General features: G+C 40.3%; 1 protein-coding gene across 3 annotated transcripts; it reads left to right on the top strand.

The window, feature by feature from the left end:
- The first annotated feature begins 324 nt into the window (after positions 1-324).
- Positions 325-12717, top strand: brd8 (bromodomain containing 8). 3 transcript variants are annotated; one of them, XR_005099044.1, is made up of 20 exons: positions 325-409; positions 1570-1666; positions 1790-1859; positions 1957-2006; positions 2095-2217; positions 2304-2384; positions 2483-2547; positions 3209-3372; positions 3627-3821; positions 4413-4509; positions 4827-4969; positions 5749-6187; positions 6261-6298; positions 6378-6580; positions 6646-6738; positions 6857-6925; positions 7566-7851; positions 10363-10407; positions 12281-12411; positions 12474-12717. XR_005099044.1 is itself a non-coding variant. In XM_037261029.1 (19 exons), exons 1-19 carry the CDS (start codon positions 391-393, stop codon positions 12338-12340), a joined length of 2337 nt encoding a protein of 778 aa, XP_037116924.1. In that variant the 5' UTR covers positions 325-390; the 3' UTR covers positions 12341-12717. The 3 variants fall into 3 exon arrangements, 1 of the variants encoding a protein (XP_037116924.1); XR_005099045.1 differs by lacking the exon at positions 10363-10407; XM_037261029.1 differs by having other exon boundaries at positions 12281-12717.
- The last annotated feature ends 1292 nt before the right edge of the window (positions 12718-14009 follow it).

The raw sequence follows: 14009 nt of genomic DNA, 5'->3' as shown, positions 1-14009 counted from the left end.
CGTCGTCTAGATTCGCACTACACCAATTATAGACATCTAAATGTCACCCAGTTACTCACAATATTATAGCTGGAAAACACAGAGGCACCAAACACAACTAATGATTTTTTTTAGTCTGAGTGTAAAATAATTGGTGCATGATGCATCTCGTCGCAACAAATAAAGTGTCGATCACGTCACTTCGTCACATTCAATAAACCAGCGACCTTTACGTACGATTGATTCCTCGAGACCCTGTAGGTACTCGGGCCCTGTCCAAGTATTCGCACTATAGCCTATGTAGGCTAGAATACAGGAATTTGGACTGGGCCATATTCGCTCAACCCATTCGTGTATCTTTGAAATTCGTCCGGCGGAAGTTGGGACCTTGGCCTTGTTATCACTAAAGAAATGGCGAGCGGGATAGGCAGTGAGTGTTTTTCCCCCCTCTTCCACCGAGAGGTCTTTCTTTGAAGTTTAGAATGCAAACCTATGGAAATGTACTCCAAACGTTGTCTTTAGCTTAGTTTAGTTGAAAATGACAGTTTTATTACCTTAAACAAACGCAATATCGCGTAGCTGTTTGTGTTTCACCATAGAGTTCCCCCGTAATGACAGTGCTAAGCTAATGTAGATTGTATACTAGCTATTTGTTAAAGTACTCTTACCTTGCATGACTGTTGTTTCTGCCAGTACTCTTGCCTTGCATGACTGTCGTTTCTGCCTTTTCTCTTTTCAGTCACTTAAACTGTAACTATCATATTCCATTACATGCAATACATTTTAATTTAAACGTAACGTACTCTAGTATCAATTAGGCTATCAACCTACAATAAATTTATTTGGAAAAGAATACATCAACTCACCCTATTTTACGTGTACTTTTTAGTTTTGGATTGTCCTGTATTACATGCTCAATGTTCTATTGTATAGTCCGCTACTGTATTTTAACGTAAATAAACCAAAGAACTTTACGTAAATGGCAAGGAGTAGCAAAACAATAATGATAACAAATAATATTAATAATAATGATTATATGTGATTGACTCCTCACAATATTTTAAATCAAGATGCGTGTATTCTTCATTTGTATCCTTAAAATGTATTCTATTAGTATTTTTAAAGTATAGCTATAGTATTAAAATCACATTTCTTTAAGGGCAATAAGTTAATAAAACAATGACTTTTAACTGCACACGTATAATATTTTCATTTCTAACGTAAATGCTAATATTTAGAGACTTGTAAATTAATTGGGTAATGTTTGATATTTGTTCCTTCGGATTCAACAGATCAGCAAATGTTAAAAAAAAAATCCACCAATTCATTGTTTGGGGAAAATACCACTTACTAAGTATAGCATAACAAAGTCATCAACAGTCGCCATTTGGTATATACTTATTCTTCTAATAGTGTGTCTTAGTTTTGGTCTCATACATTTATGATTCCTTGACATCATTCTGATATCACATTTTCCTTATTCACCGATATCCAAATGCCCCTCCATAATTTTGAGAATTGAAATGTATTGTTTTATTTTTACTTGTGATCATTTTATTGGTGTTCAACCGTGTCTCTGCTTTGTTCCAGAGCATAAAATTCTGAATGTTGGCCCAACAGAGCCATGGTCAGTCAGGGAGAAACTGTGCCTGGCCTCTTCTGTTATGAGGAGTGGTGACCAAAACTGGTAAACAGGCAACTTAATATCGCTTTTGTACATTCTATGTACAATGTTTCTAATCTTTAAAGTAATATTACTTTGTATGAATTTCCTAACTTGAAGTGAATATTACTCTTTCGATACTTTTAGGGTATCTGTAAGTAGAGCCATCAAGCCTTTTTCTGAGCCCGGTCGACCACCTGACTGGTTCTCACAGAAGGTAAGAGATCCCAGCTGTTGTCTGTTAAGGAAGCAGCATTGGATTTAATCGATGTCCCCAATATCTGGGATTATTCATTCATCTCTTAATGTTTCAGCACTGTGCCTCACAGTATTCTGAGCTGCTGGAAGCCACAGAAGCCCCTAAGTCAGTACTGAAGATCACAAATACATAGTCAGACCAAAACAGCTTATGCCACGTTTGTAATTTGAGTTAAATGCAACTTTTGTTTTAGACGTAAGCGTGGTGAGAAGGGCGAGGTGGTTGAGACCATTGAGGATGTAATTGTTCGTAGACTGACTACTGAGAGGATAGAGGAGCTGAAAAAACTACTACGAGACACACAGGAACAGTACAGGTAGCTACGACCTTGAAAGGAAGCTTTCAAAATTTCTTATGCAACATTTACACCCTTCGCCCAATCTGTGATTTCTCTCTGTGCAGAAAGTTGAAAAAGGAAGTGGACCTGATACAGACAGGTCACATGGACCCCCAGCTGAAAGAACTGTGGGCAGAGATAACATTGTAAGATTTGTTCAATCAGTTTTCATTTCTTTCATTTGTTAAACCATCCATGTCAAAATGTCACTTTTCCTTCCATTTCTTTCAATTCTCTGTGGCAGAAAAAAGAAGCAAGAGGAGGAGGAGGCAGAGCAGAAGAGAAAAGCAACAGAAATGGCATATCAAGGTGGAAAATGTCAAAGAATATGCATTTCAGAAATTAGCTTTTGAAAATTCCTAAGTTGTACCGAAGGCAAATCCACAAAACCAAAATTACGTTACATAATAATTTTCTCCCTGCACACTTGTTTGACACGGTAGCCAGGTCAGGAATCACTCCTTTTTTGTACGTATCGTGCTATGGTCAGGCTGGAATCTATGTACTAATTTAGTCAATTTAGTTTTTTTTCATAAATTCTTATTATTATAAGAATACTTATTGTGTTATTTATACAGATTATTAACCTGTGTAAAGTGTTGAAAAAAATTGAGAGCAAATCTCTGTTGAACACTTGAACTGTCTGAGAAGTATCGTAAATCCATTTTTTTTTGACTGTGCGGTAACATTGCGACATGATGTCTCCTCAAAATTAAAGTCTGTTTTGTTAGACAATAATGAGGAAAAACTGGGTAGTTACGTATGAGTAATTTGTCCCAAAAAAACAATCGCTGTAATAGCTTTGGTTAACTGTTAAAGCTTTTTCCCCTCAAGAAATATGCCACTGTTTGATTTCCTTAAAAGTTGTGGTTTTAGAGATGTGAGGATTCCATGAGAAAGTGATGATCATGCATATGTCAGGAGTTCAATAGATGCATATATTATTCTCTGACTCTCATTTGTCTTCCAGCTCGTCAGGCAATTAAAAACACTCCCAAGCGTCTGCCCAGTGTCACTGTTCGGTCTCCTTTGGGGGCCAGTCCTACGAGCCTGGACTCTCAGACGGACACATCAGCCCCCACACCACCCACGGAACCTGCAGCCATCGTCTCAGATGACACCAGTACCCACTCTGTACGTACATCCTTGCCTAGGTGTTAACATCCTGGTTGAACGCAATCCGTTTCCAGGGATACTCCAATTTGAATTGCGTAACCTCAAATATTTGCAACTCCACAAGTAACCTATTTTTCAAGTAGTCTTGCTTCATTGGTCTATGGCACGGGTAGGGAACCCTGGTCGCCATATCCTGCCTGTTTTCCATCTCTCCCTAAAAATGTCAACTGAACTTTATTGACCACTAATTTCATTTTCTTCTGCCGCTCCAGGTCCAAGGTATAGGTTTTTTTCTCCCAGTGTCAGAAGCTCCAGGCCAAGGGCATAAAGGTGGAGGAGGCCTTGCAACTCTTGCAGAGGATACTTCACAGAAGAGGCTGCTTCCTCAGAAAACGACACCACCTCCCTCTCCTCTGCTGTCGGAACTGCTGAAAAAAGGCAACCACATCTCGGCCAGCCCCCGCCTTGTGAGAGCCAGCATAGCCTGAATTTGATAGTTCAAGAAACTATTAGATCACATGATTCATGAACCAATGATATATCCAGCGCAGACAATATAATTATAATTTATTGTTATTGGTGCATATGATGAATGTGACATTGCAGTCAGATTACATTATATGCAGCAAGTTCTTAAACTAATGTTTTTTGTCAGGATAGTGTATTTGTTAACCTGTGATAGATATTATCATACAATAAAGTTAGACCGCAACTACAATGCCAGAGCTGTCTGATTGTCTGTTGAAAAAAGAGACAAATACAGCATGCCATGTCACCGTTTATTTCAGTCGAGGACGAAAGTCCTATTTTTGAAAATGAAGGCCCTATTTAACCCTCCACATTTAAGCCTGCTTTTAAAGTTCTCAATAGAGCTTAAAACCATTCGACAACTGTGCCAAACCATTTGTCATATTGCAACATATTATCGAGCCCATGTGGCCCACTCGCATTAGGTGAAAAATCGTTACAAACCTGTAAATGCCCTGTGTTGCTAAGGTGCCCTTGTTTAGTACAACCTACATTTATTACAAGAACAACAAACAATTGTGCTCTTGCAGGTTACTGATGGAGACACCTCTGGAAGTCTTAGCAATGGAATACAAACTGCTGCTGTTGTCGCCGCCCCATTACCACCTGGCCATGACGTCATGACAGGTAAATGTTCTCAATGTAACAAAGTCAATTTTGGCTGGCTTATGCTCCTGTTTGGTCTTATTCAACCATTTAATGAAAAAAACAACAACGCTTGAATCTTAGATTTGGCATATAAAAATGTTGCTTGAGATAAAACTGTTACTTTGGCAGAAATGTACAGCATGTTTTGAGTTTTTTGCCTGTTTTAGGGTTGCCAGCAGCTACCAGTAACTTTGCAATTGCTAAGCTAACAGGCAAGACTCTACATAATGTTCTGAATTGGAGAAGGCCTACCATGTACAGCAACCGTTTTAATGTGTCCTCTTTTTTTTTTGTAGTGGGGGAAGTTGAAGCTGCAGTGAAGGCAGAGCTTGGTGAAGACACAGGATTAGTAGAAGAGGACCTTGTCGCTGTCTCTTACATGGGAGATGAGCTAGATCTGGAAACTGTAGGTGACATCATTGCCATCATTGAGGAAAAGGTACACACTTAAAAGTCTTAGTATACTGTTAGTATAATCTTTGATGTAAATATGCTGGTCTTCAGTTCTGTCATGTCCCCCAAAAAGGCTGTTTGCGGCAAATGTGAATCCCTGGTAGCATACAATGGTAATAGATCCGGTCAATTATATTTGAATGACATTTACATTTGAAAGACAATTTTCATTTGAGCTTCATTAGAACAGCAGATGGCAGTAGTGTACACTACAGGCAGAATTCAATTCACTGCCACAGAAGTCACAGATAGAGGCTAGATTTAACGTTTATGGTCAACAACAACAAAAAGTTAAAAACATCACGTCATCCAGTTTATATTGCACTTGTTCATATTAGCTTAATGGTGAGCTGGAGCCCATCCCAGTTTAATTTGGCCACGAGGGTGGTGTCCAACCTTGACTTGTTGCCAGACAACCAGATATGTAGCAGATCTAATAAAAATGAGTAATTTATATTTCAATCACCATTCACTTTATTGGGAAAAGTTGCTTCGGTTATCTAAAATTTTGGTTTGTGAACAGTATGAGAAAAAAAATAAGGTTGTGAACCAAGGTTCCACTATGTTGGGACTTTAGGCTTATCCTATCAGGGGGTCACTATGGCGAGTCACTAGCATAATTTGTATGGCACAGGTCTTTTTTTTTGTGGAATCACCTTTCTGATGCAACACACCATTTTTTTTTTTAAACTTGGGCTTGGGTCTGTCAGTAGCTGGGTATTGAGAAGTCGCCTATTGAGAAGTCATGCTTGCTGTGCTTTCGAGGTGGATGATTCAGTGGAGGCTTTGGATGCAGCAGCAGTGGAAGCAGCACTGTCTCTGTGTGAAGAGGCCGTCTCAGAAGGACACACCCTGCCAGGCCCCTGGGAAACCCAGGAAATAAAGGATTCAGATCCAGCATCCATTGTCCAAGACTCTGAGCACATACAGGAGGCTTGTGATGCGGCGACACTCTCTGTTCCCACCCCTGTCAGCCCAGATGCCCCAAATCAACCAGAAACTACAAGCACAGAGGAACGGGTCAAGGGAAACTGTGAATCAGCTGTGACTGAAAGTGACATCGCTTCGTGTGACAACTCGGAAGATGTCACTGCTGGAGGTGATGATACAGAAGCGGGCAATGAAGAAAAAGGGGACACAAATGTGGTAGTGAAGACTGAAGTAGAGGAGTGGAATCAGCCCGAAGCGAACCCTCCATGCCTAGGTGACCTGACAAACACACAGAACATGATGCCCCAGTTTTAAAAAATGACTAACAATCATTGTGTGTCCCACAGATTCTGAGGACAGTTCTGTATCTGGCAGAGAGTCCAAGGTAATAGACAAACATTATTGTACAATTATAAAGCTTTTCTTACTATACTGCCATTGACCAAAGTGCTACTCAAAATCAGGAGGTGAAAGAGGAGGAAGAAGCAGGGAGCGAGTGCGATCCTGAAGAAGGAATGGAGCTGAAAGAGGAGTGCGGAGAGGGGGAGGGTGCCTATTTGTCAGAAGTGGAGCGAGCTGCCAGTGAGAGTGAAGATGGTTACGGGCCGCCCTCTCAACGCTACACGGCTGATTCACTAGCCAGCAGCCCCGCCTCGTCTTCCCAGCTGTGAGTATCTTTGTAGACAATGTTTTGTCATTTGGGTACCAATCCCCATTCTCTGTTCATACCAGATCTACATGTGGCGAGGATCAAGAGGCTGTGCAGGCTCAGAAAATTTGGAAGAAAGCCATAATGCTGGTGTGGAGAGCTGCAGCTAACCACAGGTGGTGCTCTCGAGCCTTGCCTCAACCCGCAAAACAAATCAATATTGTCCGCTGTAATCATGCTCATTTTGCACAGTGCCACATCCAGAACTCTATTTGTTCATCTCATTTCTCTCAGGTATGCCAGCGTCTTCTTGCAGCCTGTATCAGACGACATCGCCCCTGGTTACCACAGCATTGTACACAGGTGAGATCACAGTGTTCCTGCAATCCATGACTTTAATGACTGGGCAAGCCACATATTCACAAATGACAGTATTTTTGGATTAAATTGGTTTAGGTAATGGATGGATGGATTTTTCATCTGTTGGACTTTTTTTTCTCTCTTAACGGATTGGCGGACTTAGCAGACTTGTGGATTGGTGGGAAGCAATGATGGTAGCGCAATTAAATTAGAATGATGGACTGACAGACTGATTAACAGTTGGACTGACAATAATGAACGGGTGCCCAGGCCACTGACAAATGAAAATTGCCCACCAGTGTTACCTTTGCTTGATCAAGATTTTTACTTTGCTCGGTCAGCCCCAATTTGAGTTCTGAGTTAATTTTTTTAAAACGCACAATGGGGCTGCTCAATTAATCAAACTTTAATCATGGTTACTATTTTGGCTCCAGACGAAAATTCATTTTTCTAAAACATGTTCAATCAATACTTTTCCAAACATGTTCAAGAAATACCATTCCAATTTAAAAAGCATAATTGTGTAAATAATCGTGATTTCAATATTGAACAAAATAATCGTAATTATGATTTTATCCATAATCGAGCAGATGTAACGTACAAGGAACAATCTTCTCCTTTGCCTTAACTCATCCTGTTACAGACCGATGGACCTATCTGCAATCAAGAAGAACATTGAATCCGGCGTGATTCGTACAACAGCAGAATTCCAGCGAGACATCATGCTGATGTTTCAGAATGCTGTCATGTACAACTCGTCAGACCACGACGTCTATCACATGGCCCTGGAAATGCAGCGTGACGTCCTGGAGCACGTTCAGCAGTTCCTGGCCACGCAGCTCATTATGCAAACCTCAGAGAGTGCCATCTCCGCCAAGAGCCTCCGTGGCAGGGAGGGAAATCGCAAACCAGGCGAGCCAGCTGAGAAGGTGTGTTGAGAAACTTAAATCAGGAGAAAGTGACATACGTGTTCTAGTTCCTCAAATGTGTGTAGATTTGTTTGTCTGAAACTGGGACAGTACATTTGCTACCAAGAATCAGATTGAGCAAATAACCAGCAAGTATGCTTTGACACTACTTAATGAGGTTTCAATGTGACTTAGAGTAAAACCCCCTCCATCGTGGGTTTCGGGATGGCGGTAAAAATGTTTCGATTTGATTTGTGTGTGCGCGTGTGCGTTCGTTTCTGATCCCATGCATCACGATAAAATACCGTAGCTCCGGTTGTTGCAAACTGTCAGCCACTGATTGGCATTTGCCTTTTGTCAGTAGACGCACAGCGCCCACTTGCTGATCATTTCTACGTTTCCCATGCTGTACGTAATACTTTTGTTTAACGTTAGCGGAGTGACATCCTGACATTGGTCTGCACTACAGTACCAAAACAGCATTGGCGGAGTCAAAAGGAGAAACACAGCAGGCCAGCTGCCCATAGGCATGTTTTCAATGGTCGTGAGAGGTTTATTTTGTATTTTTTTTGTTAAAACAAGAAGTCACTGGCGTTGAAACAAGAACGCATTGTATTAGAGCAGCTTCATCACCACCGTTGTCGTCCTTGCTGGCGTGAGTACACATATTGTACATTTGTGTGTGATTCATTGATCTTACTCTCTCTTCATATACTATTTATTGTTTTGAATTTATATTTGCATCTACACAGCTGAAACTGCACGATCAAATGCAGAGATTTTTTGTTTTGTCGCTAAGTCATAAAGGTGCCATTTGGTGATCACCTATTGAAACTCAAGTACGCAAATGCAGGCTAGCAGTAGCATGCCTAGGGTGTATATCACTTATTGAAGGGGTGTACTGGAACACAACCCCGGGATGGAGGGGAATTCACTGTAGTTTACTCTGAGCATTGATGTGTAACTTATTGGAGCACTTCCTTGAGCTGACATGCCCAAAGTCTTGTAAACTGGATATATGACTGAAATTATGTCAGATTATGGCATTAGGCTTAGGGACATGTGCAAGCCTACTGCTTAAATGTGTCTATCATCTAGCTGAATTCAAATCTCAAGTGTCTCAATTTAGAAATTTGAACTTTTCTTCTGGTGAGAATGTGCCTTCAACTACATATGTGCCTTGCATTGCGCAACTATTATTTCTACGATTGTCAACATCTTTTGCAGTTTAGTTGGCAGTCACCAGAGTATTCTCATTTTCCAACACATGCATGGTATCACATTAATCAGTATATAATGAAAAAAAAAAGGAATGATATACCCTCGCAAGTCATTGTGGCGTGTGATTATTATATCTATTGTCTATGACAATTGAGTTGAACATTGGTATAAAGATTTACACACATGCTTAAGAGCACACTGATGACACACACGAGAAACCTCAGCCAGTGCGGTGGTGTGATCATTTTTGGTAAAATCTTTTCCTGCATGAAGCTTCACTTCTCGCAAATGTCTGTCTCTCCGTGTGTGCTTGTGTGCGTTTGTATGTTTGCCAGCCACTTGGCTAAGCTGTTTTGCCACTTGCTGCTGTTATGTGAATTTCCAATGAATGCACTGCTGGCTAGTGAAACTGTGCTTGAGCATAGTTGTTATTAGCCAGTAAAGTATGACCAGTAAATGTTCACAATGTGCTTGAGCAGAGTTCTTATTAGCCAGTAAAGTAGGACCAGTGAATGTTTACAATGTGGTCCTTTTCCCAAAGGTGTCCACAGTTATTAATGAATTTATGTTCAGTTACATTTGTCACTTTTTTTTTTAAACCGCATTTTGCAAAAAGTAAAGACATTGGTATTGGATGGAGTGTTTCTTTGTTGTAACTATTCTTTTTGGCAATAATATACCTTGGAAAGCCTGGTGCCACCTTTGTCATGGACACAATTTTGTGCGATAAGCAGAGGGAATGGAATGCGTGAGTTGCGCCGATGAAAAATGTTGCAAATATTTTCCACCCTTGCCTATTTTGTTGCTACCATTTCCTCGTCTTTGGTGGAGTGGTGAATTGAAGTTTGAGGAAAGAAGACATATTGGCAAGTTTACAATGTAGTATTTGTGTAACAATCGGTAGTGTGGATGTAGCATATACAGCCACAATGGCCTGACACCTCCTTATGATGTGCACCAGTTTGGTCACACAGTGGCCAAGCATCTGTCTTCAACCAGCATTTGTTAGATGTCAAACAGACTGATCAGTGTGTTGCATAGCTTGAAAAAAAATCTGTCAAAATTGTGTAGGTTCAACCAGAACAAAGCATAACTGCAAATTGTTGATATACTGTATTGAATAGCAAAATGCTGTACAAGTACTTGTTTGAGTGTGTGTATGGTTTTGGTAGTTTTTTGGTTTTTTTTTGGACGCTCGTCTATCCATTTGATGGACACTTTAATGACGCTTTCTCACACGTTTGTGTGTTTGTACGCGCATGTGCGTGTGTGTGTTCTCTCCTCCTCACTCCAATATGTGTCCTTCTGCAGGACATGGTCCCAATGGCCTCTCCTGCTTTCCTTCTCTCTCTCTTTGTAAGTATGCAGGTTATTGATCAGATCTCACCAGAAGCAGGCCACCGTCCGCACACGCTTCTTGTCATCGCAACCACCTCATCAGTTCACTTTTCTGTTTGACATTTGTGGCATGATAAGAAGTGTTTAAGGCCAGAGTAATACAAGATATTAAAGGTTGGGGGTAATATTAGTTTTTACTTGTTTACTTATTGCGTATAAGTAAACAATTGCTGTTTTGAATAGTCCTGCAAGCGGTCGATTTTGGGTTTGTAAACCATAAAGCGGAGAGCGGCAGCACACGATCATTGAATAAAAAACAAAAATCAAGAAATGTGTACATTTGCATCAGGCAATGATGCTGAGCAGAATTTGAGTTGCATACTATATGTGAATGTAAATGGCAGCAATGTTATTATGTGGTGACTATACGCGGATCAACACTACTTGAGATTGAAACGAGCAATAATAACTATCTGCAACTACGCGGGGATGATTGATGTAGAAGTGGTCATTTAAATTGCATTGTCACTTACTCTAAAAGATTTCAGCTCAATCTGAGCACCACACTGTTTGGGAAAGCTATCTCCCACGTGATGCCCTTTGACCTTGTTGCAACTCAAATACTCGCACCACTTATCAGTGTTTGCTTTGTGAGGTCGACGCTTGGGTCACTTTTGTTAAATCAGATGAACTTCTATTACTCCTGCACAGGCTGATAAATGCAATTATTGACTGATCCCGTGTGTTGCATAGCTCGCAAAATCTGTCAAATGTTGAATTGCAGCAACTCTCCCTGATTGGCCACCAGCCAATCGCACGACACAAATTACATGTCACTCACATTCACACTTTAAGACAAATTCAAGAAGTGCCTTAAAAAATTACATGCAAGATCAGGGAAAACATGCAAACTCCACACAGGAAGGCCTGCGTTTGATCCCCCAGCCTCAGAACTGTCAGGTGGAAGTTTTCATTTACTTCATAGGTGTCAAACTCAAGACCCAGGGGTCAGATATGGCCTGCCACATCATTTTATGTGGCCCGCACAAACAAATTGTGCATCAATCAACTTGTGCCAATACTTCACTTTAAAAAAATAAACTAAAGATATCGCTGACAATTTGTATTGCCATTCATCAGTTTAAAATATTTGAGCAGTTTTTACTAGTCTCTGATTTCAAAACTAGTTATTCATCAATTTGTTGTGTAGCATATACTGTATATACAGTAATATAATGCATTGACAATCATTATGGCCCTCCAAAGGATTCTATGACTACGATGCGGCCCGCGACAAAAATGAGTTTGATACTGATTTACCTCATCAAAATGTACGTGTTCCCCTTTAAAGCAGAAACAATTGAGTGGGGGATTATGCAAGCATGGAGTTGAAAAAATAAAAAATAAAATCTGACTGTCAAATAGAATTGAACATACTCGCAAATATTTACAAATACCAACCCGGCCAACAAATGTTTTTTCCCCCCCTCAGTCCCATGAAACATGCTAGTTTCATCTTTGAGCACCCATTTGAACTGTGTTGAATCGCACCGTTCAACTGTTTCCAGTCAATCTCGGCGCGCTGACACATGCCTCTTTCATGTGAATTTTTTCTGTCTGCATGATCTAATTTGTTTTCCTTCTCTTAAGTTGGATTTTTATTTGATCATCATTTTTTTCTGTTCTCCATCCGAGGAGGAACCCACCTACCCCCACCCCATACCCCCAGAGGTGGACCTTCTATGTGCTGTGTGTGTGTGTGTGTGTGGGGAGGGGGGGGGGGGGGGGGGTTCTGTCAGCTACATTCTCAACCTCTCCATTAATCCCTTTTCTTGCTCTTTTCCCCAACTTCTTTCTGGTTGCTTCCTGCTCCCCTCTTTCTCCACTACAGGATGGCGGCACCAGGGGTCGCCGTAGTGCAATGGAGGCTGACCTGAAAATGAAGAAATAGACTTGAGCAAGACCCACAGAGGCAAAGGAGATGGAAATGAGTGGTCTAGTAGTTCAGTAGAGCGAGCTGTTCAGTGTCTGGACCTTGTGTGTTAGCACCTGTGCTAGTGCATTTGTTCTTTTCTAGAGCTGAGCATATGGTACGTGCTGGGGTGTTAATGTGTCTCCATAGAGCGACATCTCTTTTTCTTCTTCATTTAGCTCCTTGGACCATATTCAAACATTTTGTTGGGTGGTGCATTCAAAGACATGCAACATTATGGAACAAAGATGTTGGAAAGATGATATTTGAAGACTTCCTGTTGTCGAATCAGTTTGCTTTGTTTTTCCACCTATTGATCTGAATGTCAATTTTGAAGCAAATGTGTTGTTGACCTTTTCCTCCATGTTCTCTCATTTTTAAGGTTAATTGTACCGTATTTTCCGGACTATAAGGCGCACCGGACTATAAGGCGCACCTTCAATGAATGGCCCATTTTAAAACTTTGTCCTTATATAAGGCGCACCGGACTATAAGGCGCACCATTAATGCATCATGTCAGATTTTTAATCCAAATCAAATTATTCTCCATTTTATCTTTTATATTTCAACTTCAGACACAACAAATTACTTTATAATCACAAAATAATGATCCATAGTCTTTTTGATTCATGATTCATAAGTCTTCAGCGGGCCACTTATGATTGATTTCATGACACAATGCTTTGTGTGAATTGGGTCCATATATAAGGCGCACCGGACTATAAGGCGCACTGTCGGCTTTTGAGAAAGTTTTAGGTTTTTAGGTGCGCCTTATAGTCCGGAAAATACTGTAATATAAATTTTAAATATAGTTTGGATAATTCAAGAGTTTGGGTTGCTGATTGTCTATTGTGACAAAATAATCATTTTTTTACTGTTGAATGACAACGTCATTTTAACACTTTCTTCAGTTGTGTCAGTGTCATTGAATGCACCGCCAACACCATGATTCCACATACAGATGAACAGTCCATGTCCAAAAGAAAGGCTTGTGTTCCAGGCGCTTGATTAATCATGAGCTGTGAAATCGGGCTGAACAATTTTGAAAAAAGTCAAGTAATTGCAATTTTTGGGATTTAATATGCAATTATTTTTTAAAACTCCACGTGTCCCATGTATTTTGTTTTTGTAACAAATACAAGCAATACATTTGTGTATTACAATCAATTACCAAATTTACCATACATAAATGGCATACCTTTTACCTATGACTGTATCAAGACACAATATTATTAAAATCAACACATAAAAAAAAATAAAGTCCGCTGAATGAAATTGAAGCAGGCCCCTCTCCACAAGTTGAGTTGCGGCCTTTGCAATTTTAAAATTATGTTCTACTACATTTTAATGCCTAATGACACCAAGGCGTTACTTCTGTGTAAAGTAACGGGAGTTTCTTCCTGGACACATTCAAGAAATTAGTCAAACCTGGGTGGAGGAGCGGTTGAAAGGAGTCCAAATGTGTCGAGTCAGTTTTGCTGAATTAGTATTGATGTATCCACTATCCAGTTATCGCTTTGGGTGTTGCCAGAATTTGTGGCGTGATCAGAGACAGCTTGTGTAATGTGTTCTAGAAGAAAGTTAAGAAAAAAAGTTTTGTGCCCACATTATGGACCATTTAGAGTTTGTTTGGATAGCAGATACACGT

Source organism: Syngnathus acus, chromosome 10, assembly GCF_901709675.1.
Source record: "Syngnathus acus chromosome 10, fSynAcu1.2, whole genome shotgun sequence".
Taxonomy (NCBI): Eukaryota; Metazoa; Chordata; class Actinopteri; order Syngnathiformes; family Syngnathidae; genus Syngnathus; species Syngnathus acus.
This window is presented reverse-complemented; position numbering and strand designations above follow the sequence as displayed.

Bases quoted from the DNA above. Each gene is read 5' to 3' on its own strand.
- brd8 (XM_037261029.1), top strand. The intron at 6,188-6,260 runs GTGACCTGACAA...TGTGTCCCACAG, and splicing joins AGCGAACCCTCCATGCCTAG to ATTCTGAGGACAGTTCTGTA. The intron at 6,581-6,645 runs GTGAGTATCTTT...TGTTCATACCAG, and splicing joins CCCGCCTCGTCTTCCCAGCT to ATCTACATGTGGCGAGGATC.